At 53.3% G+C, this 25,834-nt stretch overlaps 9 protein-coding genes across 9 annotated transcripts; 3 read left to right on the forward strand and 6 right to left on the reverse strand.

Annotated features, from left to right (window-relative positions):
* Window positions 1-286: 286 nt before the first annotated feature.
* CPAR01_04059 (dienelactone hydrolase) lies at window positions 287-1,598 on the forward strand (the record flags this gene model as incomplete). Its single annotated transcript, XM_060488341.1, has 4 exons — window positions 287-575; window positions 631-680; window positions 749-1,439; window positions 1,504-1,598. Coding segments are annotated over 4 exons (1,125 nt in total), but the record flags the coding sequence as incomplete, so codon positions are not given.
* A 176-nt stretch (window positions 1,599-1,774) lies between these two features.
* On the reverse strand, window positions 1,775-3,496 carry CPAR01_04060 (uncharacterized protein; the record flags this gene model as incomplete). The annotated part of the gene is made up of 7 exons (XM_060488342.1): window positions 1,775-2,180; window positions 2,240-2,625; window positions 2,695-2,762; window positions 2,820-2,856; window positions 2,922-3,103; window positions 3,181-3,316; window positions 3,404-3,496. 7 exons carry the CDS (start codon window positions 3,494-3,496, stop codon window positions 1,775-1,777), a joined length of 1,308 nt encoding a protein of 435 aa, XP_060352548.1.
* A 1,253-nt stretch (window positions 3,497-4,749) lies between these two features.
* CPAR01_04061 (zinc-binding dehydrogenase) lies at window positions 4,750-5,918 on the reverse strand (the record flags this gene model as incomplete). Its single annotated transcript, XM_060488343.1, has 3 exons — window positions 4,750-5,370; window positions 5,467-5,828; window positions 5,894-5,918. 3 exons carry the CDS (start codon window positions 5,916-5,918, stop codon window positions 4,750-4,752), a joined length of 1,008 nt encoding a protein of 335 aa, XP_060352549.1.
* Window positions 5,919-10,149: 4,231 nt separating this feature from the next.
* CPAR01_04062 (uncharacterized protein) lies at window positions 10,150-10,305 on the reverse strand (the record flags this gene model as incomplete). The annotated part of the gene is made up of 1 exon (XM_060488344.1): window positions 10,150-10,305. The coding sequence occupies one exon, from the start codon at window positions 10,303-10,305 to the stop codon at window positions 10,150-10,152; it is 156 nt and encodes a 51-aa protein (XP_060352550.1).
* Window positions 10,306-11,731: 1,426 nt separating this feature from the next.
* On the forward strand, window positions 11,732-12,315 carry CPAR01_04063 (mmc protein; the record flags this gene model as incomplete). The annotated part of the gene is made up of 2 exons (XM_060488345.1): window positions 11,732-11,887; window positions 12,043-12,315. 2 exons carry the CDS (start codon window positions 11,732-11,734, stop codon window positions 12,313-12,315), a joined length of 429 nt encoding a protein of 142 aa, XP_060352551.1.
* Window positions 12,316-14,363: 2,048 nt separating this feature from the next.
* On the reverse strand, window positions 14,364-14,873 carry CPAR01_04064 (uncharacterized protein; the record flags this gene model as incomplete). Its single annotated transcript, XM_060488346.1, has 2 exons — window positions 14,364-14,408; window positions 14,622-14,873. 2 exons carry the CDS (start codon window positions 14,871-14,873, stop codon window positions 14,364-14,366), a joined length of 297 nt encoding a protein of 98 aa, XP_060352552.1.
* Window positions 14,874-16,137: 1,264 nt separating this feature from the next.
* On the forward strand, window positions 16,138-18,451 carry CPAR01_04065 (AMP-binding enzyme; the record flags this gene model as incomplete). The annotated part of the gene is made up of 4 exons (XM_060488347.1): window positions 16,138-16,519; window positions 16,582-17,111; window positions 17,169-17,910; window positions 18,009-18,451. 4 exons carry the CDS (start codon window positions 16,138-16,140, stop codon window positions 18,449-18,451), a joined length of 2,097 nt encoding a protein of 698 aa, XP_060352553.1.
* A 1,597-nt stretch (window positions 18,452-20,048) lies between these two features.
* On the reverse strand, window positions 20,049-20,986 carry CPAR01_04066 (BRCA1 C Terminus domain-containing protein; the record flags this gene model as incomplete). Its single annotated transcript, XM_060488348.1, has 2 exons — window positions 20,049-20,193; window positions 20,262-20,986. 2 exons carry the CDS (start codon window positions 20,984-20,986, stop codon window positions 20,049-20,051), a joined length of 870 nt encoding a protein of 289 aa, XP_060352554.1.
* Window positions 20,987-25,627: 4,641 nt separating this feature from the next.
* Window positions 25,628-25,834, reverse strand: CPAR01_04067 (uncharacterized protein; the record flags this gene model as incomplete). Its single annotated transcript, XM_060488349.1, has 1 exon — window positions 25,628-25,834. One exon carries the CDS (start codon window positions 25,832-25,834, stop codon window positions 25,628-25,630), a length of 207 nt encoding a protein of 68 aa, XP_060352555.1.

Consider the following 25,834-nt stretch of genomic DNA (forward strand, 5'->3'; position numbering starts at 1 on the left):
ATTAACGAGTCCCTGCTATTTCTCACATGTCCCGTGGTGGCCAGTTGCCTGTCATGCCTGCCCGTGTCGTCTGGATTCAGCGTGGGGAAAGATGGTAGCCCGGTACGTACCTAACTTTAGGTGGCAGCGACTTCACGCGGGGCAGCTACAAGCATCAAGCTGAGACGTCATCCCTGGTGGTGTTACGAGCTATGTACACGTACCTCTCAGTCCAGACTTGATCCAAACGTTGCGCCAAGGGATACAGACTTCTACTTTGACAGTGCATCCTGCATTTCTGTGAGCCTACATTAACATCGCAACATCTTGTACTACTTTCGACCTCAGAGCCGTTTGCCTCGTACTGCAGTGCTCCGCACCGATACTCATAACCCCGCTCAACAAGATGACCCAGATCGAGCCTGATATTGCGACGAAAGCTCCCGAGAGCGACGCCGCTGAGACTATCACTGTCACCGAGCCCGTCACCGAAAGCACCTCTGCTGCCGACACTCCGGCTCAATCCACCAGCCCTACGACGACTACGGGAGGCGCTGGAGAGCACAGCGAACACTGCGTGTCCGACAGACCAACTCGTGAGCTCCCTCGCTGAGCCTCTGCTGTCATTTGCGCAAGACTGACTCGAAACAGCGTCCGGCCAATCCTCGACGGGAGAGATAATCAAGATCAACGGTGTCGAAGTGAGTAGATTACCTGTCATACAACTACGGGCACATCGTGACCACGGCCAACGACTAACCCATGCAAGGTCTACATCTCGAAACCCGCCGACTACCCTCATGCGCCAGCCAGGCTTCTCCTCCTCCTGACGGGAGGCACGGGTCTTAAGTCCACAAATAACCAGCTTCAAGCCGATAAGTTTGCCAGTGAGGGCTACGTAGTGGTCATGCCCGATCTCTTCAACGGTGATGCGGCGCCCAATTCGTCGACCATCGACAGCAGCGAGGACACCGGATCGTTCCTGGACACTTTCAAGATGAAGATCGTCGAGACGGCCAAGAGTTTCCAAATTGATATGTGGCTGGCGCGACACACAGAGGAGAAGGTTCTGCCGATTCTCTACAAGGTCATTGAAGGCTCGAAGGAGAAGTTCGCCGATGCGGTGAAGAACGGCGACGGCATCTACGCTGTCGGCTACTGCATTGGAGGACGCTATATCCTTCACTTGGGCTCAGACAAGAAGGTCGCGACAGGAGGTCAAGGACTTGCCGATGCCGAGGCCGGCGAAGTGAAGACTGGTCCTTTCATCAAGGTCGGCGCGATAGCACACGGTGCTTCTGTCACCCCTGATGACTTCACGGGCGTCAAAGTCCCCATATCTCTCGTCTGCGTTGAGAATGATCCTCTGTTCCCTGAGGAGGTCAGAACACATGGCGAGGACGTCATGTCAAAGGCAAACCTCGAACACGAAGTTCAGGTGTACCCCGGCGTGCCGCATGGTAAGGCCCAAAAGTCTGCCCTTACCTAATAAGGCGTTAATCGAATGCTAACCTTCACGACTAGGTTTCGCTGTTGTTGGCGAATATCAGGACGCAGCTATCAAGGATGCTCAGACTACCGCTTACGACCAAATGCTGAAGTGGATCAAGGAACATTGAGAATAGGGAAAACGGTCCTCGTATGCTTTTTATGGCCTTTGCTTCTGTTATGGTCGCTCATCTCGCGGCTTTTGATGATATCAGTGCTTTATAGGAACTTTTCTACGGCCCAAGGGGATATTACTATATCAATGCTACAAGTTCCCCGACAAATTCCTCTCCAGGTGCCAATGACTTTACATCAAGTCTTTTCTTGCTGTCTCCGCATCGCTTGTAAAACTCGAATTCCTCCTCCCGGAATTGATCGCAGTGGTAGAACTGTAACTGCACTTATCTGTTGGCGCTGATTTGGCGCCCGAAGAGTTCACTGCCACCCGCATCTCGAGCGAATGGTCTTGGAAGACTCGCTGCGACCCCGAATTCGTTCCATGCGTCCTGTTCGTAAGATTTGCCGATGCATCCTTGATTTGCCGGCCAGTCTCACGCACAATCTGTCTTGCATTGGGCATGCAGGCAACCACTACGCCAGTGCAGATCTCAATGGCAGACCAGATCGTGGTCCCACGCGCATCAGCTGTCGCATTTGCGGATGTCGCGAATGAAATCAGGCTGCGAAGGCGGACAACACTAACTACCGTGAGGCTGATTTCTGGTCAGCGTCTTCAAGCTCAGTGACTGAAGAAATCCGGGAGCCCACTCACAAGATACCAACACTGAACATGGCAATGATTCCGAGCTTCTTCTTCATCTTGAGGTTCAACTTATAGAGCTGTGTCAACGGCAGAATGAGCATCCAGACATCGAGCGCGATGTTCATGCCGCCATGTGACAAGCCCATTTTGTTGAGGTCGAGGATGACTCCACGGGGTTCCTTGTCACGCCAGCCCTCCCAGATGAGCCATGTAGGCTGTCTCTGGACGAAGCTGAATACGATGAATATGAATCCGACGAAGAGGTCGTAGGCTAGCGTCCACCAGATTGCGATCCTGAATTTCTTGTCCGGAAAGATGCGGAGGAAGAACAGGAGAATAGATGCCTTTACGATGGAGAGGATGAAGACGTAGAGTGTTTGGACCATTAAGAGGTACTGCAAATGGTTAGCTGATGTTTGAAGAAACCCTCTGTAGTGGAGTCGGTCGATCTCGATAGTACTCACCCTGAGAAAGGTAGTAATCTGATAGTCGTGGAGAACCCAGATATCAAGCCCTAGACCTTGTGGTATCACTGCAGAGCTGTTTTAGCCATATTCTTCTCAGTGGCTTCTTTGGAGAGTTGACTTACTGTACTGAATCAAAACTATGAACGGGATCAAGGCGGCCTACCCCGACGCCTTAGCCAACGTCAAAAGAAGCTGTAGACCATTTGTGAAAAGGGTACACTCACAAATGCAACTACCATCAAAGTATCGTCAGCTCCCCAAGGAGAGTACCTCATGACTTTTACTGTAATTCGGCATGCGAAGAAGGCGGACGCAAGTATGAACATGCCAAGACTGGTCGCTCTCGACTCGTGGCGATAGTCTGACAGAGGGAATCCACATGCAGTTCTTGTGATATTGACAAAGGCTGTAAATGCGAGGCTCCGTTAAAAAAAAATTCGGTCTTCTTGTAATGAGGTGAGTAGAGAATAGCAATGCACTCACTCAGGGACTCGACCACGCTACATCCTTGTTGCACGCAGCCCCCGACAAAGTTGTTGAAGCCTTGGTCGACACATAATTCTGCCTGCGACTGGTTCGCAAATGCAGGCTGGCTCATTGCCTGAAAAAGACACTTCGTCTAAACTCTGTCGTTAGCTTCCTCGACAATCGGACATTGTAAACCTTAATCCTCGACTAAGAAGACTGGGACGATGTGACCACTTACAGAACACTGTGGAGCATCAGCCAACGACTGCGCGCCAGCGAGCCTCAAGAGGCACGACGCTCCAACGGCGACGATGAATCGCAGAGTCAACATTGCGGGACTCGTCTGACAGCGAATGTGCACATACAAACACGAAAGCCGCAAAGAATGACCGAAAGGAGAGGGAGAGGCCGGTGGGAGCAACCGTAAGAAAGGGAGGGCCTCTAAGTCAAGTTATTACCTACCCTTTCTTGTTGTGCTTGATGACGGAATCGGTACCCAGGGGGCCTAGCCCAGCGCCCATCTCCAAGTTGCGATTTGCGAGGCGACTTCAGAGGCCCAGAGACGAGTACGCCAAAAACGGCGTTAGTATGGCTTTCCCCCTCTCCTTTGAACTATTGATCCTGTCTGATGTTCCCCCCTGCCATGGGCGTACGTTAGCGGCGCAGAGCTTATCGCCATCGTCTGCCCCTAATCGTTTCACCGTTTCAGCCTCGGAAGAGAAAGGCGATACTGTAGGAATTCCAGAGCTTCTGACGAAGGGTACCAAACTCGTGAAAACCAGTCCATGCCAGCTTGATGAGGCTGTACTTCAAAGGAAGAGAGCAGCCTGCTCTTGCCACGTCTTGGAATGTCTTAGGAAATTGCGTTGCGCCCGCAACCAGCTAGGATCCCGCTAAAGATTGAGGGAAAAGAAACCATCGAACCAGAAAGCGTGAGAGCGTAACAGAGTACACTCCAGCCCGCCCGCGGATCCTCTTCCGGACTGCTGGTCAAAAGCCAAGTTCGCCGCGAGCAGTCAGCCTCCTTTGAACTCTAATCACCCCGTTCCCACCCCAGATCGCTCTCGCCCTATGCCAAGCTCTCCCAACTTTCCGCAAGAGCCCACAAGTGAGAACGGCTGGGTTCGGAGGCTTGCAATAGCCGGTAGATGATGAGCAGCAAAAAAGAGGACATTCCTCCAATGAGCGGGGGATGCTCGTCACTGCCCATGGGCGGGCACTTATCCGCGCCATGGTCAACTGGAATGCGATAAACCCAGTCAGCCACGGGTGGCGGAATCGGGTGAGGTCTTCTTTGTTCTGAAGTTACCCGAGATGACCGATATACAGGGCGTTTCGGGGCTTTGAGAGCCCCCGGTTCGCCGTGGCCTTCTCGGCCCGTAGACAATGGTCCAGGAGACTCCCGAAGAATAGAGATCAATAACCCCAACACAATACGCAGATGGAAATGTCGAAATCAAATAATGTGGAACCGCAGAGTTATTTGAGCAGGCACTCTTTAGCCTGGCATTACCTATGCCGACCAGTTGTTATTGAGCATGAAAGTCTTGAACCAAGTTCGACCAGTGATCTGCAACGCCCCCTCTACGAAATGGTACAGATGATCTTTCCCGAGTTCTTGTTCGCCTCCAGGTGCGCATGAGCCTCTTGTATCTTCTCCCACGGAAGCACCGTATCAATTACGACCTTGAGCTTGCCCGTCTTAAAGTGCGGCACATACTCCTCCAACCGATCCCTCAACTTGCCCTGATACTCCACGTCCCTGCTCCGCAACGTGCTGCCCTCAAGCCTGATTCGCTTGTACAGCAGAGGCCCAATGTTGGCCCCCTCGATGTTGGGCCCGCCCAGCAGGCCGAGCAGGACGATGCGCGCGTCCCGTGCCGCGACGTCGAGATTCTTTTGGAAGTAGCCGCCCCCGACAAAGTCGACAATCACGTCCACGCCCTTGCCGCCCGTCGCCTCCTTGATCTTCTCGGCCCAGTCGACCTCCTTGTAGTTGAAGGCCGCCGTGGCACCAACTTTGTTGACCACAAAGTCACACTTCTCGTTGGACCCGGCCGTCGCGTAGACGGCGGACGCACCCGCGTCCTTGGCCAGCTGGATGCCCGCGATGGAGACGCCAGAGGCGCCGGCGTGCCAGAGGACGGATTTGCCCTTTGAGAACTCGCCTACGAGGAACAGGGCTTGCGTGGCGGTGATCCAGGTCTAGTGTACACTCATGGTCAGCATTTCACAACTGCCGACATCGGTGGTGCAAACAGATGACGGGGAAACCATGCAGGCTTTTAGTTTTCTTCTTACCTCTGGAACACCAGCGGCCTGCTCCCAGGACAGGAAATCGGGCTTGTGCAGCAGCATCTTGCTATTGACGGCAATGTACTCGGCGTATGCGCCACCGTACGCGAGGCCAAAGACCTCATCTCCAGCCTTGAAATTGCCGTGGTCGCCCGAGCCAAAGGATTCAATAGTCCCGCTGAATTCGACTCCCAGGGTCTTGGGCGCCTGGGGCGGGAGCGGGTAATTGCCAAGACGTTGGATTTGGTCCATGCGGTTGATGCCAAAGGCCTTGATCTTGACCAGGGCCTCACCTTCGCCCGCCGTGGGCTTTGGCGTGTCGGCATTGATGAAGAGGTTCTCCTTGGGACCTTTGCCGTCCTTGATGTCTGTAGTTTTTTGTATTTGTAAGCCATTTGTCTGTTATGTACGATGAAAGGCATGTTCGACTCACCAACTGCTCTCATTGTTGAGGCCATTTTGATAAAGTTTTCTGACCTTGATTTCAACCTTGCCAATCTGCACTTGAGAAGTTAACTTGAAAAGAATGAAAGAGATTTGTCAGTAGCTCGAAAAGATGAAGTCTCACCGAGGTCCCCGTTCGGTTCCCCTCAATGACGTGCATCCGGGCCCACTGACTAATCCACTCGGGCGCCCCCGTGCCGCTCCGTAGCCGGCTCCAATATTCCGGTGCCGTGTCCGCATGGTTTCCAACCACAGCTCCGGGAAACGCTACTTGTAGTCTCCGTTCAATTTTCTTGGCCGTAAATTTCATATAACTCATCTTACGCAGTCTGGAATATGCCCGAGTTGCAATGACTGAGACTACCATGTATGAGCGACAAGCTTACAGGCTTAGTTCAGTATCATCTTTGGTCAATTTCCCTACTGGAATGGGGGTTTCGATGAAGTGAACGTGTTAGTTACTGTATCCCGAAAGTCTCTCAAGAAAAACAAGCTAGAATGAACCTGCATTATTCTGATTTACGCAATTCTGAAGTATTCTATCAGTGTTCCGCAGGATCTCAAGGGTAAGTCAGTCTGTTGCTGTTTCTCCTACCCTGTTGACTTCCTCGACTTTCCACATTGATATCCCAAGACGTCCCAGCTCCAGAGATCTGAAATACTCAAGGCGCTTATAGCGGCAGCGGCAGCTCGTCGAGATATATATCCCACGTATCTAGGATAGCCCCCAACTCCTCGGTCACGAAAGACTGCGGGAAGAGGAGAGGGATTGATATAAATCCCGTTCGTGGTTCTGACCATCAGTTATTCATATTTCTCACTCGATAGTGTATCCCCTGGAGCCAAAATGACTATCGATCACGAGATTGAGGCGCCTTTATGATGGTGACATCAAATGTCGGTAAGCCAGTAAAATGGTGGCGCATGGCCTCGTAAGATGCCCAGCAAAATGGCGCCGGCAACTGACGAGTTTGCGTAGTTCGAAGCAAACTCGTCGAGGGCCGGGGAGCTCACAGGGCGGCTCTAAACTAGACCAACCAGCTCAAAGGCCAAGCGCGAACGCCCTCCCCCGCCGCCTGCTCAATCCTTTCAATGTGTTTTGATTTCAAATTCGTGCAAGACTCGTAAAGCTTCATGAAAGAAGAATACTCGGCAGCGGGACACCAACGTTCTCACCTCGCGTCAGACGTCGCCGAGCATGCGAGCCAAACGAGAATATTTTTGTCTTCTAGCCTGGTCACCTGGAAGTAAGCTTCTAGCTAGCATAAGTTGGAGTACCCCAGATCAGGCTGTCAAGATTGAAGTGAGGTCAGTCAAGGATTCCCTAGGCACAGAGTGGTTCTCCAGATCTTGACATATAGTCTATCTACGGGCAGCCGATGAAGCTAGTAGTGAAATGCTGGCATGAACTAGGAACTGGCGTACCGCTTAATGGATGAGACTATAGAACTGGATACGCAAACTTTAGGTTTGAAAGACTCGAAAATGGATGGAATGGGGTGGGTTGATACGTGTTGCAATTGCCCGGCTGATGAAGTTTTACGAGCCACTTGTCTCTCGAGTACCTCCACATAACGATAAGCATAAAGAGAGGATGGAAGCTGCAGGCACGGAAACACGATGAAAGTGAGCCGAAGAGAGCGGTAAAGGATGAAGATCGGGCAATAGTCCCAATTGAGTTGAGCAAAGTCTGTGTTGTGTGGAAATTAATTGATGGTCAGGGTGCGCTGTAACACCCTGAATTGGCCTGGCCAGGTTGCTGCACAGGCCACCAGGCACACCACCGGCCGGGAACATGTAGCCCCGCTAAGCCTTCTAGGCCGTTGGAGGCGAGTGTGCCCGTCTGGACCAGAATGATTCAGCCCGCTAAACTGCATTGATACGAATACAAACGCCAAGTGCCTCGAGTTCGAACGAGAGGTCAGTCGTGAAGCCGCTGAGTCGGGCGAGTTAGGTGGTGACATCTCGGAATGAGCCAGATGAGCTCCCTGTAAGTGATCAAAGTGTTGGGTGAGTTCAAATCCACAGCTGCGGCGGAGACATCTGTCAATGATAGGACGGATGCCATTGTATGGGATCTTGGAGTTGTTTCCTGCTTGTTTTTCTCCCTAACCGGAAGGTAGAATATACGAAAAGGAGAGTGAGGCTTTGGAAAGACATTCGCTGTGTCACTCGTTCGTGGCGGTATCGCGTCTGATACATATTGGCGCTATTCGCGTCAAATGTGTCGATTCTGCCTGAACAGTGATATATCCGCATCGGTCCTTCGTACAGATAAATATAACCTGTTGACGTCGTTCGGGTTCTGTGGAGAAGTTGGCCGCAGATTCCACCTCACAACATGGCCGGATCTCGATGCGGTGACAGGCAATGGTCAACGTCGATTTTATCTGAGCGATTGAAATAGCCTGTCTCCGCTGTACGCAACGACTTGGACTCAAACGGCGGGCAACGGTTCTCTAGAACTTAGAAGAAAACCTGCCACAACGGAGGCCGGAGAGTGCTAGGGCCCCGGAGACCCTTGGGGTGTGAGTGTGACCTCTTGAATGTGTCCCCTGCACCCCGCGAGAATCTGACATGTGCAGGAAACCTGTAGGAACCCTGTCTTGCCCTGGCACATCTTTCAAAACCCAGTCGTGCCAGTATAGCTGAGCAGCATCGTAGGTAATTGTTATGGCACTGACCTCGATTGACCTAGACGGGAGACCTGAAGTTTATTTGTGCTTCAGGGCAGATCTGAGGGGTCACCTTCTAATGTTTCGAGATGTTGGTCGTCATCCAGTGTTTATGTCCGAGAGCGTGACCCTCAGATGAACTGTGGCTAAAAATGGAGCCTTCATCCGATGGGCGATCCGTCCGGTGTTCTCAACGGCGGCGGGTAGGTGGCTCTTGGATGTTTCTGTAAAAACATTCCTTCGACTTGTTTCCTCGGTCAGATGGGAAGGATGTTAGTACGGTGCATCACTGACAAGTAGCAACTGACTAGAACGGGCAGGAAGCTGCATGCCATACTTGCCTCGAGGTAGGTAGGTACTGTGTAAGGTAAGAGACGCACGATGACAGCAAAGGAAATTGGCGTACAGGAAAAAAAAGTAATGCGCTTCTAGATCCCGACGGCTCGTCATTGCCAGACTTGGCATTCAATTCGACCCCCTGGCCGTGAGTCGGCTGCGGCATATTTTCCCGGTTCGTAACCTACTGCCCAGATTGCCCAGATGAAGTCGAAGTTGGAACCCGTAGGGCCCGAACGCCTTGCACGATTCTCCAAGAAAAGGAACGTACGGAGTGTCCGTACTTCAGAATTAAAGTTGAGGTCTGCAATAGCGGCCGTCTGCTCTTGCCCAAACGATCAGGCTACTTTTGGGTCTCCCACTAGCTGGGCCAATCACATCTCTTAACTACCTAAGTCCTCTGAGATTTCCTTGTTGCTGCTTTAAGTCCGATTTCCGTTCTCCATTGTCCCGGACTCCAAGCCCCCAACATCTCCAGTTTGATCTCCCCTCTCCTCTCTTCTACCACCTATCATAGCCCTTGCAAACCCATGACAACGGCAGCTGTTTATGGAACGGAGTACGGGAACGATAGCGAATTCACGGATACGTCTCCTTCTCCCTCGTACACTGCGGGGCATGCGGCACAGCTGGCAACCACGACGTCGAAGCCAGCCATAACTTCCCGTCTACGAGAACACCTCCGTCCAATGCAAACAATTGTCTCATCGAAGGTTTCACGCCGTGCGAACGGACAAAGCTCTTGGCTTGCTGCCCGCCAGAGAACAGCCAACTGGCTTGCGAATTCAACGTTGGACAGGCTCTCGTTAGCTTGAGCATGTTCTTCTATCGGAAAAGACGCAAGCCACAGCTTTCGATACAGCCCCGTCAGCAGCCCCGAAAGACGTTCTACGAAAGAAGATTCGCTGCTGAACTCTCATAGTAGTCTCGACTACTTATTTTTGTCACTGTGGGATCAGGCCGTCAGCTGGGAGTCTGGAACAGTAAACCTGTCGCCGCCGTCTCCACATCCGAGGGCGGGCATTGTCAACTTGGGCGTTGCATGGTACCTGCATTAGCGCGAGGTTTTGTTCCTGAATCCTGACTTGATTCGCACACTGCTTGACACTGGTCCGTCAGCCGTCAGCACCGGCTGCCGCGGCCACAGGTGAGTTGGCAAACACGTCTGAATGCGTGTCGCATTCACTCAGCTAAGGCGGAGATATCGGCAGGGGCCTGACAAAACGTCTTACAGTCAAATGAAAGATACGACTGTCACTGGCAATGCTGGCCGACGGATGGCGGCCTGGAATTTCGGATCACGGCTGCGCATCAAGCAAAGGCTTCCCCGCCTTTGAGCAAGCATCTCTGCCGAGAAACGGCTGGCCAGTGCTATTGGATCTGCCAGCATGACAGGAAAGAGCGATGCGTGCGTGTACGGATCTTTCGTGTGTCTACGGAGGATGGCCAGCTCGCTGCCCAGATGCTGGTCAACGGTTGGCCGACCCGCTGAAAATGCTCAAGCTTACCTTGAGTCCTTGACTCTGTTTCCTGAGGTGGGCTCGAGTCATCTCATCTCGCTCGTCCGAACTCCTTGCAGATTCGGAGCGATCAGGAGGGCCGCGACCAGAGTCGAGGACTGATTCCCACGCAAGGAGTTTTCAAAGGGTGCTTCCGAGCGACAGTGTGAAGCAAAACACAGACGATCAACGAACGATCTGATGAAGCAAAGCAAGCGCTTGCTGGTCAGTCACCTCGTGGCTCTATTCGTACTCTATCTTACTACACCCAATAATACCCGGATCTAAGTGGTCATCTGGGTCCGAGTGGGTCAAAAGGTAAATGAATCCCACACCTCAATTCCCGCGCTCCAAGGTCGGTCCCCTTTGTGTGCATATTCTTCCCATCCTCTTTCACACCCCCATTTGATTTCATCCCATTTTGGAGGGTACGTACTCCGAGAATCAACTTCTAGCCCAGTCTTTTCGACTTCTCTTTTGCTTTTCCCGTCTTCTCTGCGCAACCACACCACCAAACTTGTCAATCCTATTTTCCCGCCCCCCTCTCGGCCAAAGGGGAGTAGCCGCTTCGTCTGCCTGGCCAATTCTGGACTGCCAAAGCCACCAGCAACAAACGTAGGAAGCGCAAAAAAAAAAAAAAAAAAAAAACACGCACAAGCACATACACCATACCTGGTCTACCCCCTTTCCCGTCCGTCCACACAAGTCATCCACAATGGTCTTTTTTTCGTGTTTACTCCCCTCGTTACCAAGAACCCGTTCGTCTAGTCCACTTCTGATTCGTCCCAAGTGAAATAAGCTGGTCAGTGAATAGCGAAAGAGAACAGAAACCAGCCCCCCTTGTTCAGCCATGGATCGTGTCCCTCTTAGCAGGGGTCTGGAGGAAAGGCGGCGTGTGCTCTCTTTCGCCCTCCCAGTCCAGCTCCTCTTCTCATCTCCAGGCCTGGGAGATGCGTTGCTCCACCCTTCATGACCGGGCGAAGGTACCGTCGTCCCTGACCCATCCCATTACCTTACCGCAAGGCAGGGCCCCAAGGTAGTGTAGCACAGGCACTAAGGTAGAGAGCCCAGTCAGTGTCCACCGCCCCCAGTTCCCATGTCGTGTTCCGTTGCGCCCATCTCTGTATATAAGTTCATTTCCTCCAGGCCATCCCGTCTCCCGTTTCCCTTTCCCTCCTCACCCACACTCACTCATTCAGTACCGACCCAGACTTTTTAGTCGCTTTCACTCGTTAACCCAACCACCTAATCCTCAACTCGCATTTACAACTCTTTCGAGTCTTAATACCAAGTTCTCCTCCCCAAACAACCGTCAAAATGAAGTTCTCCGCTGCCGCCCTTGTCCTCGCCGCCACCGGCGCCATGGCCAACAAGAACGTCACCTACGTCACTGAGGTCGTCTCTGCCTACACCACCTACTGCCCTGGTCCCACTGTCATCTCCCACGCTGACAAGACCTACACCATCACCAAGGTACGTCGAATTCGGGAGGTGGACGGGATGATTTCAGAGTGTCTCGGCGCTCGCCGGCCAAGCGCCGGCGTTTACGCTCCCCGAGACTCGGAGATGGCCCGACCTTTCACCTCTAAAAACATGTCGATCTCGAACCCAAGCTAATAACATTCCAGGCCACCACCCTGACCATCACTGACTGCCCCTGCACCGTCACCAAGCCCGTCATCACCTCCTCCATCGTCAAGTGCGAGAACTGCGCCGCCCCCACCAAGAACGGCACCATCCCCGTCGCCACTCCCGCCCTCAGCAAGACCACCGTCGCCGGCACTGCCGCCATCACCCCCACCAAGCCCGTCTCCGTTCCTACCGCCGGTGCTGGCAAGGCCGCTGCCCTCTCTGGCGCCGGTCTGGCTGGTGTTCTCGGATTCGCTGCTTTTGTCCTCTAAATCAACATTCACGTCTCGCCATCCACGTCTCCCCCTACGATCTTTGACGTACGATAATATTTTAATTTTCGTGGGGAGCCTACGACACCTAATGACTGGAGCGCGGTTGTGAACCCATCCGACACGCAATCGACTGGATGGGTACTTTTTTTGGATGGGAGTTTTGGGAGTCTCCTTGGATAAGGAGAGCTTGGGAATGGATCCCAAAAACGACGGAGAAAGGAAACGACACGCCCACAGAATACCCGGTACATTTTCTTGCCTGCATGGCGCCATGGAGTTCTCAATCACGGGAACGCCCAAGCCATGCAGTAAACTCATACCTGTCAATACTGCAACTTCTTGTACTTGCTTTGCAAACAAACCTTCGCCCCAATAACGGTTTTTTTGGCTCGGTATTCCCGTCAAATCGCCAATTGAGGATCATATCCGCGTGTGTGTGTGCGGTACATACCATCCTCTTTTTCTTCATTTTCGAGAGGCTTAGAGAATGGGAATATAATGCGACCATGATAGGATATTCTTCGACTGTCTCGTCTTTACTCGCGGCAGAGTAACCTGTTTGACCCAATTCACATCATATTCTCCTCTCGCCTGACGATTAAGTACTCATCCTCATGTGTATCACGCCCTACTGCCAAAACGAACTGCCGCGTAATGTGTATGAATGTCCAAGTGTGCTGTTTGCTAGCCCATCACTTCGACGTGACGTCAAGTGGATGGATGATTTCATAATTGTAATGAGCTTATCTACCTCGGAGAATTTCTCAAGCTATGGCCCGCTTGCCTTGGGGATGATACGACATTGCTATAGGCATTCGGACCACTGTCCGTTCAATAAGTTCCTAGCAGGATAGTATCCCGAGGAGGCAGAATTACACAAGCGGTCTCCGGGATCCGGAACTCCATGTACGTCTAGTCTACTTCTTCGGGGGCAAGAGCATTATCACATTATCGGCAAGTCGGTGACTCTTTGCTTCGGGAAGTGACAAAACGGCTGTGACGACGAAAATACGTTCAAGACAACCAAGGACGCCGGAATGGAAATAGTCTAGCAATAGCGCGGAGCTTGATGAGAGGTCCCCCTCCCCCTCCCGACTCCCCGAGGTTTGACGGATATGGATTCCGGTGAGAGTGAAGGATGTATTTCGTAGATGAACTGACGGAGAGAGAAGAGGGGAACACGTCGGCCTCATTTCGCTAAAGGATGAACAAGGCTATTCACCTTCGAAAGATCATTTGCGGGGAGGAGGATTCTTGAGTGTGTATCTTGGAAAGAGGGCGCAGTTCCGCATGCCTAGCACACCTAGGTACTGGGCGCCTCTTAGGTCTTGGGATTTCTTCCACCCCCCTTTTCTACGCCGCAGCCGTGCCGCATTCCTTGTGCCTAGAGCGCATACGAGGTACAAACCTTTCTCTCTTAGGTGAGTGTCTTGGGAGAGACGCGGCATTCCAGCCAAGAGGAGGGGGGCGACGTAATTGCTTCTTGGTAGAGATAGGTATGAGGAGGAGCTAAGAGCTGCAGCCCGCCTGACAGACCGCTATTCGGGGGCTGAGATTTACTATCGTTGCATCCAGATCGATTAAGGTTGTTTTGTTTGGTGGTTTATTCTTTGTTTACCTTGTTATGGAGAAGAACCTTATGGAAAAAAGGGGTGGTTCGGGGGTACGGAGTACAGACGTACCTAGCGCTGCGCCGTACCTGCATCTTGCAGCGCTTGGGCGCTACTGCAGCGGTGAAAGGTACAACCGGATTGGACGGGACGAGCACGCTGTGATGGATCATGGAGGTGTGGGTCTTTGTTGCTGAGCTGGAAATGGAAACATACCGTTAGTACGGATACTCGTGAGTCGTACCTAGTGCAGCTGGTAATTCCAGGCGCATGGTTTTGGCTATGCCATTCTAGATTACAATGAGAAAAACGGTGAGCTGAAAAGAAAGGGTTGGGAGTGTGGGTGAAGCCCATTTTCCAAACATAAAGCATTGTAGGAGGAATGTGAAATTTCAACCTAAGGTATGTAAAGAGTACGGACTACCCTCTAACAGACTATCGTTCTAGAGCGATATCCCTTTCACGAGTCGTCGACAATCTCTATATGTGCACATAAGCGGTGTTGCAAACGCGGACGTAAGCGAGATTAACAACCCAACTGAGCCACTATGCGCTGATCGCCATCAATCGAATTTCCACGAATGCATTAGAGCGCATGGATTGTCACCCAGGATTCTTCGGAACAAATGAGGCATAAATGCTAGAGGCATCACGGATGCGGATGACATTTCATAGGGCGACAGGGTTACATACAGTTATCACTTGCTTGACGCCTGTCAGTCGACGCTTGGCGCTGGGGAAGATAATCTTCATGGGTAACCCTCCCCGAGGGCCGGGGGCCTTTCGGGTTCGTTTCTCCTGCTGCTCACCTTCAAGCTTCCTTACGGATACGCGGCGTGAGAGAGTCTTATCCTCCCTCGACCTGCGGGTGATCGTACCGGATCCTGGAGGGCGTGGAGACCGTTGAACCCGGTGGAAGCCGGCTGGGCCGAAGCCGTTGGTCATGTCGTGCCGCTTGAAGCGGTGGCTCGAATGTCTTGCGCGTGTTGACTCTCGCCCTCTGCCCTGCAGACTTATAAGGCATCGTGAACATCCTAGGGTTTACGGGTGATTGCCTGTCCGGATGAGGTGTTCAGGGCGAGCGAGTTGGAATTTCGACCGTATTGGGATAGTAAGACGAGGGCTTCGGGGAGCGTCGGTGTGTCTACAATTGTTCCGGCACAATCAGAGCTACTGCGAAGGCTTCTCAATTTTACTACTTCCCGTTGCCTGGATAGGGAGGTAGTTATGGGACGCGTTGTTGGATTGACCGTGTTTCTGTAGTTGGATCTGCAGCCCGGAAAGTTCTCGGGATGTTCTCCCTCACACTTACACTTAACTTCGAGTCACTTTCGGGACTTTACACTTGGGTAAACTTGATTGCGCAGACAGGCAAGTGTGATACGGGACGGATGGGTCTTGCGGGGAGCCGGGTGGGACCATCGCCCGTCTCTGGGGAAATAGTCCCAGTCACCTCACCACCAGTATCTTCAAGGAGAATTGACGAAGCAGTCCCTCACTTATAGAGCGTTCACTTGCTCTATAGTGAGACTGGACAAGTATTTAACGGAACTATCAGAGAAGCTGATCTTCAATAATGTTAATTGATGCCTTTTTCTTTCTCGAGGGCGAGAGCTTCGTTGAGTCTGGCTGTGTAAGGTACTTATCAATCGTCTCTCAAGGCCTGTTAGATACTCAATTACTCAAACCCCAACGAAGACAAAGAAAGGTCTGCAAGCTGTGATCTGTGAGCTGCAGGCGAAAATAAGCAATCGGACGAAGATCGAACCCCGTGGGGTCACCAGTCGTTGGAAGAAGCCAAGGTCGGTTGGCGATGTCGGCGTGGTCGGCAATGCCGGTCGCTCTCCTTACCCCGGGTCAACGGAATGCGGGGAAGGGTGCCTCCTCAGCGGCAACCCCAGGTCAAGCCAGCCAACGCACCAAGGTCCAAGGGGAGAGAGGGCACGTCAGCTGCTGCAGCAAGGGTAGAGCTGTCTCGTATCGCAACGCCGTCCCAACCTCCAAACTTCCAGCCGTCCGACTGTTTGAGAGAGCCGAAGCCGAGAGGACTCACGTAGTCCCAACGAGTAATGCTTCTATAGTTTTGATGCTATTTCGGACCTCCTTCATCTTTCTGTCGTAATCTCACCAGCGCTCATTGTCTCATTTCTTCACAGCCAATCGAATTTACCACCCATTCGGCAACGCCAGACAGCAAGTCGCTGTAAACATGGACAACTTACACCCTCAAGACGAAGTCTTGCGTCATTCCCTTGAGGATCCGGAATCTTTTTGGGCCCACCAGGCCGAACACCTGCACTGGCACAAGAAGCCCTCTTCAACACTCAAAGTCACCAAGAAGACGCTCAAGAGCGGCGTCACCCACGACTCTTGGGAGTGGTTTCCGGACGGAGAAATCTCGACCTGTTTCAACTGTGTAGACCGTCACGTTCATGATGGCAGGGGTGATGCGCCGGCAATATACTATGACAGTCCCGTAACGAATACCAAGCAGACCCTCACATACAACCAGCTACTCGACGAGGTTGAGGTCTTCGCCGGGGCGCTGAGGGAAGAGGGAGTGAAAAAGGGCGACGTCGTCTTGGTATATAGTAAGTATTCTTCTCATTGTCGGATAGCCAATTTTCCGATCCAAACCTTACACTACTATTAGTGCCCATGATTCCCGCGGCATTGATAGGCATACTCGCCGTCAGTCGCCTAGGTGCAATCCACGCCGTCGTATTCGGCGGGTTCGCACCGGCCGCTCTCGCCCAGCGTATAGAGGCCTCTCAGCCCGTGGCCATCCTGACGGCTTCGTGTGGTATCGACGGTAATAAGCCGCCCATGAGCTACAAGCCGCTCGTTGAGGAGGCTTGCCAGATCTCCAAGCACAAACCCGACAAGGTGGTTGTATGGCAGCGCGAGCAGATCCGGTGGAACCCCATCAAGAGGAACGACGGTGAGAGGAACTGGCAGAGCATTGTAAAGAGCTGTCGTGCGAGGGGCGTTAGGGCCGATTGCGTGCCTGTGAAGTCGACGGACCCGATCTACATCATCCACACATCTGGTACGACGGGAACGCCAAAAGGCGTGTTGAGGGATGCTGCTGGACACGCTGTCGGGCTGCATCTTTCTATCAGCTACTTGTTCAACATCCACGGCCCCGGCTGTGTTTCGTTCACAGCGTCAGATATCGGATGGGTACGTTTTGTCAAGCTCTCACGGGGCTGGGTCAGATTCTAATGTTAGGTGGTTTAGGTCGTAGGGCACAGCTATATCGCATACGCCCCCCTCTTCACGGGTGCCGCCACCGTCCTCTACGAGGGCAAACCCGTCGGCACACCAGATGCCTCAGCCTTTTGGCGCATCGTGGAAGAGTACAAGGTCAACACCATGTTCACAGCGCCGACGGCTCTCCGCGCCATCAAGCGCGACGATCCCGAGAACAAGCTCTTCAAGCAGATCGGAGAGCGCGGCGGCCTCCGGACGCTCAAGGGGCTCTTCTTGGCGGGCGAGCGGTCCGAACCGGCAATCATCACAATGTACCAGGAGCTCCTTGAAACCTACGGCGCAGTCGACGCCCACGTTGTGGACAACTGGTGGTCGACGGAAGCCGGTTCGCCCATCACGGGGCGGGCTCTCGTGCCGCATGCCGGAAAAGACCGCGGTACGGATGTGCGTGGCCACCCTCCTCCCAAGATCAAGCCGGGCAGCGCCGGAAAAGCCATGCCTGGCTTCGACGTCCGCATCGTGGATGATGACGGTAAGGAACTTCCGAGAGGCACGATGGGAAACATCGTCCTCGGGTTGCCTCTTGCCCCGACTGCTTTCAGAACTCTGTGGCAAGATGAGGAGCGGTTTTACAAAGGCTATCTGAAGCGTTTCAATGGCAAGTGGTTGGATACGGGGGATGCAGGCTACATCGACGTCGAGGGTTACGTCAACGTCATGTCCCGTAACGACGACGTACTCAATGTCAGCGCTCATCGTTTGTCAAGTGGTAAGCATCGTCCTCGTCCTCGTCCTCGTCCTCGTCCTCGGAAGTTCTTTTCCATGCCAAATAGAAAGCCCCCCGAAGCTAACAACAAGATAAAACAGGCGGCCTCGAACAAGCCATCACATCCCACCCCCTCGTCGCGGAAGCCTGCGTGGTGGGCATCCCGGACGCGCTCAAGGGCCAGCTCCCCTTCGCCTTCATCACGCTCTCGACGCCCGAGCACCCGGCCTCGGCGGTGCCCGACGCGAAGCTCGCCGACGAGATCAACGCGCTCGTGCGGTCGCAGGTCGGCGCCATCGCCACGCTGGGCGGGCTCATCCAGGGCAAGGGAATGATTCCCAAGACGCGCAGCGGCAAGACGCTGCGCCGCGTCCTGAGGGAGCTGTTGGAGAACGCGGTGCACGAGGAGTTTGGGAAGGAGGTCCAGGTGCCGAGTACGGTCGAGGATGCTGGCGCGGTGGATGTTGCGAGGGAGAAGGTGAGGGAGTATTGGGAGGTGAGGGGGGATGGACATAAGAGTACGGAGGCTAGAGCGAAGTTGTAGATATCACCTTTTGCTACGCACGACAGAGAAGCCTGTGCCAATCGTTTCATCACCGGTTCGTAACTGTGTTTTGGTGTTGAAGATCACACATCAAGACATTCTACTAACCAAGATAAGATAGTACAGCCACGAACGTTACGAGTGATATCATGAGCTCCAGTAACAAGCCTGAGAATCAAAAAGCGGATATGATACTTTGATTCTGAGATATTGAGAAATGAGAATATGACCGCCTTATCACTTAGTATCCAACGTCGGTCGATATGTATTGAAGTTAGTGGGAAGGGATGTCAACGCACCACGCTGGATCTGTTTCCGTCACGAATCAAACCCGTCAATGACCGTAGAACGTCTTAGTCACGAATAATATAGACTACTATCGTCCACTGGCTTTTTTTAGAAGAAAAAGTAAAAAATATAAACAAAATAAAAGCTGTCCGGCTTACCAGGAAAACATATGATGTAGATACTTTGCTAATTAAAGAGGAACTCAGTCTATTCGATCTCGATGGCTCAAGAGACTTGATCTTCTCAACAAGGTTTCAATCTTTCTGAACAGTTTTCAGAAACCCGTTCACCGGTCTTTTGTCTGAATCTATGTACAGGGTACCGGGCTGAGGAGATATGAGGGGTGGTCATGAAAGACTGCGGTACGCTGCTGGCCGATCCTTTGAAAATTCCGTCATTTCCTCGTCATAGTCGGAATCCGCCGTGGACGTAGGCCTCATAGCCAGCTATATCAAGCTCAACAGTGTTAACATATTCGTCTAGATTTCCTTGGTAGCTGCTAGGTAACTATATCGGAACATTCAACCCCGACCATCGGACGCTGAGCTCCCATGGTCTGGACTCGCCCAACTGAAATAAGGACACTGAGCCAAGAAAGCCCAGGCCGACCGCAATCTCTCCCCTGAAGCAATTGCCACCGACGACGACAACCATCGTGCGACATGAAGCCGTCGTTGCAAAGCGACACGCGCCCGCAGGATGGGTGGTATGACGAAAATCGAGAGCCCTCCATCCCGTATTCACGATCTCCTCGGTCACACCCTTCCGCCCTAGGCCTCGCCATGGTCAGCTTGTGTGACGAAAATAGAGCGTAAGGTCGTCTCTCCAGGACCATTGACGTTCAAATGTATACGATCCCATGGCGGGAAGACGAGGCTCGAAGGAAAACCCGATACCCGTACCGAGTCACGGCCGTCGTACCATGTTTGCTCACGGGCCGTCGAACGTGTGACCAGGTTCGAAGCTGAGCGGCTGTTTCTCATCTCCGTCCAGGGATAGATTCATCGGGAAATACGATTTAGGTTCCGGTGAAATGGGAGACGGGGGGCATCATCTACGGAAGTTCGACTGAGAGGACAGGACGTGACAGGCATGGATCGAATATTTACGAGCGAAACGGTAATGGTGGTTATGAAGTTCCAAATGGAATAGCAAACTAGAGAAGTTCCAACCAACGCCTCGTATGCCGAATCACAGCATGCCCCCCAATGTATTCCTGGTATCGTTGTGCCTCCAGTGACCCATCAATGCAATAGTTGAAAACCGTTCACGTTCGCCGACGTCGATAATGATCCAAGAACTAACCACGTCAACTTGCCGATCCAGCGGGGGACTCCTTGGAGGCCTGCTTCCCGTACGTTCCATAAAGACTTCGTTGGCCCTCTCTCGCAACTTTCAGAGGAGCGAAGCGTGCTTCGGGCAATCGACTTCCGGCCTTGAGACTCTCCATTACCCTGCGCAAGGATTAGCGTCAGCCGATTCATACAAGTAGATGAGATAGGGAGACAAAGAAAGAACGAACCATTCAACGTCAATATATTTGACGGCAGACCCGCCGATCCTGCGAATTTCCTTTTCAAGTTTGCCGCTCGCGAGTCCTCCGCCGGCTCCAGCGCCTCCGCCCGCCGGTCTCCCGACAATAACATGCGTAACCTGCCTCCGTCCGAGATGTATGGACATGCGCGCACCGTTCTCGACCAAGACGCGCTTGAGTTTGTGATCCGAGATGATGGGATGCGTGCTCCCGTTGACGTACACCGTGACGCCCTCGAACAATCCCCTACCAGCCGCCCTCGTCGCCTCAGCATCCTCGTCCTCCTTCCGCCGAGCTTCCATGACCTCCTCTTCGCTCATCCTTACCAACCCACCCGGTGCTGTAGCAGACGTGCTAGATGTCACGGAGCCGGTCTCAGAGATTGAAGAGCCGCTCCTCATCAGCCCCGGCCGCGCCAGCATGTCCGCCACGCTCATTTTTGCTCTCGCCTTGACGTCCTTGGGTACCACCATCTTCAGCTTCTCGTCAAAGTCCTCGCTGCCAGCGCCGTACGTGTCACTCATGCGGGCACCGCCAGTGTGACCGCCCGCAAACTGCTCCGAGAGCTTGCGGGCGCGGCTGGTTCGCCATCCTGTGCCCGGGACGTGATCCGGGCGTTGATGTCCGGTGGCGCTTGAGTTGTACGGATCGAAGTTGTTGCCGAACCGCGGCTTTGCGGCTGGTGGGATAGGTGTCTTCTCCGGCGAAGGCATTTCGGTTCTGACACACGTGATTATTTTGGAGCAACAGTGTTTCTTTTTCTTTTCTCTTCTGCCCTTCTTGCTTTGCTAGCATGATAGATGTGCCAAACGGCGCTGCAATGCGAGGCACATGCGCGTTGAGCATGCAATGTCGTTCAGATCCACACAACAGAAACGTAGGGTCATAATGCTGGATTTTGCCTCTAGTGTCTCCATAAGCAAACAAAGGGGTTATTTTCTGTCGTCAACGATACGCGAATCACGCGGCGCCGCAGGCTAGAGAGTTCCAAGCGCATTTACATCCAAGGTCGATCCAGGCACGTACCGGTCGCGGGGTCACATGATCTTTGTCTCACCGAGAGCCACCGACACCCACCTTGGTCACCTCTGAGGTTTTCATGTTAGTCATCTCTCACTTACACCTAAACTCAAATCACATCTCATCGAAGCTACATGACGGGAAGGTGTAGAGACAGAGACATGCAGTCAAAGCTTCCCGAGTAAGGCGAAGCTAACTCAGGTGCCGTTCCTGGACCGAGAGATGTCAATGCCAGCTGCTCCGCCAGCCATATTGGCAAATGCAGGAGCTGCAGCAGCGTCGGCGCACCGATGTTTCCCCAGCTTGAATCCCGTCATTCCTCAAATCCCAGGAAGAATGCATGTGCACGTCAGAGTCCCCTTGGAACCTTCTTGTTGCAAGAAAGACCGAACGCTTCGAACCTCAGGGGACCTTTCACCTCACCTTCAACCTCTCCATCTCCTGCAGGTACCGACATCAGGCCTAAACACCGGATCAGACACACCTGGACACACCCTCTTTGCTCTTCACCCTCCCCCAAAACAAGCGACATGTTTCCTTCGCCCACGAGGTTACCCACGAGCCCACGGAGCTGAAATCGGGACGGTCTGAGTGGAAAGGAGGCTGTGAAGAAGGTCATACCTTGCACGATGTTGGAATGATGGGCTGCAGAGGCCCAATCACTCCTCGGCGCCTCTGTCTGACGGCTTTCGGAACGCTCAGTCAGGGACCATATTGGAGTCTGGGCTCGGCAGATGCGAGTGCGAAAATCAGTTTTGGACCTTTTTGTCCTTGCGTACAACTACGAATATGATGTCGCCGTTATCTACTCGTCGACGAAGTCTCTGACTCGGATGCCGCTCACTTCACACCCCCTTCAATATCCGGTTCAACAGAAGGCTATTTCTATCTTATTGTGGAAATGATATTGAAGATTCCGCAGACGTATTGGGTACATACGCCCAAAGAAGACGACATCAGACTTCGACCCTTTGGATCGCCAAACCATATCACCGGGGGCCCTTGGTGCGGCGAAAATTAAAGCCATCCAATCGGCCTAGGACATTGATCGCAGTGGCAGCGCATCCCCCACAGACGCCAGTCATGCACATCACGCCCAGTCATCGGTCGAAGGTTGCACCTTAAAAGGGAGAGAAAGCTTGCACAGCCGATGTTGGCTGCTTCATATTCGCGCCGTAGCTCCCCCCATACTCCCACATCCGGCGGAGGAGCCAGAGAGGTGACAAGAAACGAGAAGGCGAGAGAGAAAAGCTTGTTATCCAAGCTCCCTCGAAGAAAGGTGCACCTAGCTTCGGGTCTCGAATTGACTTGCATCGCCAAACCTGCCGCGCGGCGGGAGGCGGGAAACACCAAACGAAAGGGCCGTCTCATGCGCCCCGGACCTGGCATGGCACACTCTCCAGCTTCGGGGACTCCCATGTCTGCCATATATGCCTCTCCCATGAGGCCACTGCACGCACATGCGCCTGCATTTGCCAATCGACACCAAGAGAATGCAGCTTCCAGGCCCGCTAACCTTCTCTCTCCTCGCCCTCTCCCGATGTTGTCCAGGTCAACCCTTGGAAAGGCGAAAAAAAGAGAAGCCAGGCGGTGCTCCGTCACATGTATAACACACCCATCTTATCATGCCGTACCAGCAGTTCATGCACGATGCCCGCTGCACCGCTGCGCACAGCACTGCGGATACCGCTACCTTACCTCACAACCTACTTTCCGAGCCTCCTCTCTTCCCGCCGCCGTGTTTCGCGGCTAGTTTTGGGCGGGCGGGACAGGGCTGGAGCGAGGTGAGGGAGCATCGATGCGATGCGCCGGGCCCTGCCATGGCGGCCTGGCCTGGCCTGCCGTCTCTCCTGCATCAAACCACCAACATGCCATTTAGTGAAAACTCTCAGAAATGACAAGACGACGACGACAAGTCGCAAATGTCCCCCGGGAAAAGAAAGCTGGAGTCGCAAAGACGGATGCCGAGGCTTGCATATTCTGCGCACGCTATACGTGCTGCATTCTTCAACGCTTCGCTGCGCGATGATGCACCGCTCTCTTTCTAATACGTAATCATACCTCGGGCAACCGACTACTTCAACGGTCGACCTCGTCATGTCGGAATAAAGGCAAGACAAGACAAGTCACGACACAACGAGACGAGACAGCCTGGTCATACCAACCATTGCAGGGAGGCCACTGGTGCCGGGGTACCCACGAGGAAGCAAGACAGTCTGCGTAGCGAGGTAATAAAAAAAGTCAATCTCGCACCGCCGAGCCCCAAGCTCCCTTTCCCAGCCCGTCTCTCATGTGATATCAATCAGGGACGTCAGGGACGAGCACAGGGGTCGTGAAGGAGGGGGCGAACCGTTTCAAGCGTTCAAGTTCTATCCCGACTTGACGATTCATCCGGTGTCCAAGGTCCAACATGACAGCGCCACTCACAAGTGGACGGCAAGGAGACACGAAGTCTGGCGAGAGAGAGAGGCACAGAGGACATCAGCTCGAGCGCGCAAAAAGGTCAAAGGTCCACGTCACGCTCGCTTGACCCCGTCCCTGACAGTTACATGATCTGCCCAGCATGCGCCTGCTTGCTGCGGCCCAGGTGCGCAAGAGCCATTTCACGACACCTGCTCTGTTTCCTGAGGGGGCATCCTCCGTGAGCGAGGACGAGGTTCGCAACACTCCGTACGGATACAGAATCCGTAGTCCGTAGTGCACTTCTAGGCCGCTTGGAAGAACGAGCGAGAGTTTCCAGGGCTCCTCTGTGATCCGTGATCTCGCCGCCGCCACCCCATGTCTGAGCAGCATGCATACCCGTACGCGCATGCAGGCAATCGTACCCTTTCGCTTTCCGGGGGTGGGAGGGGGAGGGTGAGGGTGAGGGAGAGCCTGCTGTGGTGTTTTGCTTGCTCTACCTTGCCTTGCCTTGCTTGCCCTGCAAATCAAGACCTTCGGAAGACCTACCTACCTTCCTGGCCTGGCCAAGTCGAGACTGGTCTGTTTACATCTACCTGGCAAATCCTATCCGCCTTCGCTTCGCCTCGCGCGGCCGACCCGGGTCGTGACAAGCGGACGCGACGAGCGAGCGGGGGAAGGATTGTCTCCTCTCTCCTCTTCCCGAATCTCGACGAAAAAGTGGGTATCCTCGAAGAAAAAAGAGGGAGAAAAAAAGAGGCCGGCTAGAACCGATCCCGACATCACCAATAATTGGATTTGGTGCTGTCATTGTTATTGTATGATTCTGCCACCTTCCTGGCTCACACCGGTCGTGTCCCAGACAGAGAGGTTGTGTGTCTCGTCTCGGGAGCTAAATCAAGATAGAGAGAGGTTGAGTGGTAGGGGAGAGGGAAGGACGGCGCGCGCCAGAACATTATACCTCACACCCTCCCGTCCCGGCAAAGAGATAGACGTCGACACACACGGAGAGAGAGAGAGAGGCACAAAAAAGACGCACTGATGGCGGAGAGTGAGGTGCCAGAGTGGATGGATGGCTGGGAAGAGGCTTGCTTGGTCTTAGACTGGCGCCCGTCTACCGCTTCTCTACGGTCTACGGATACGTACTCGGGTACCGGGGGGACCCTCCCGTTTCTCTCACTCCCAAAAAGACGTGCGCGGCACACAACGCAAACAAGGGAAGGAGGGCGGCTGTCAGAAGTCTAACTACGCCGAGGTTATCATTGTGTTTTTAGTTGAGTTTAGTTTTTTCATTCTTTCTCGAGAGCGGCGAGCCGATCGAATGACCCAAACCGGTAGAGTATAGCCGTTCCATGTGGTCCCCGATGGGCAGAAAAATCTCTGTTGGAACAAAGTCAATCTTTGTGGACAAGGAAACCAGAGGCGGGCAAAGGGCAGGGAGAAAGGGCCGGGGGGGGGGGGGGGCGGCACGGAGGAAAGGGAGGGAAGAACAAGAAGTTCGAGAAACAAAGCCGAAAAAGTTATGCAACAAGGGGATTGTTCCTCAACAATGGACGGGACGACGTTGAAGACGAGACAAGAGAGAGACTTGGACATGTGGAAGAAAGGGCAGAAAAAAAAAGAGACATTTCGTAACGTCGTCCTCTGTCTGTCTTCCTCGCTGTCTGTCACTGTCTCCGTACGTGGTATTCCAAGGCAAGGGCCGTTGCATTGCTTTGCCTTACAGATAGATACATGCTGCTGCTGGATTGTCACCAACGGAGCCAACAGCAGGCGACGGGACACACATTATGCGAAGCATACTTGCATCCGGAGGGCAGATGGGCTGGAAACCACCACCCAGTCTTTCTTGCCAGTCGTGCCAGTATCCGTATGCCACGCAAGAAACTTTGCTGCCGCCGCTGTTGTGATCAGTCTAAATCCGGGGGGCGCGTCTACACAGTACGTTGCCCTTTCTCCTTTCTTTTCCCGTATGCAATGCCCATGTTTCTTCCTTCGGCCACCTGCTTGCTCAACGACTCTGAGACCTTTTTCCCAGCAGGAGCCTGGAGGAGTCGATGGATAGTCGAGAATACGGTTGCATCGTTCGTATCGCAAGGACCAAGGTAGGTAGGTGATGGTGGTGGCAAAAAAGGCTTCAT

This window comes from Colletotrichum paranaense (genome assembly GCF_030867605.1).
Source record: "Colletotrichum paranaense strain IMI 384185 chromosome Unknown Scaffold_3.1, whole genome shotgun sequence".
Taxonomy (NCBI): domain Eukaryota; kingdom Fungi; phylum Ascomycota; class Sordariomycetes; order Glomerellales; family Glomerellaceae; genus Colletotrichum; species Colletotrichum paranaense.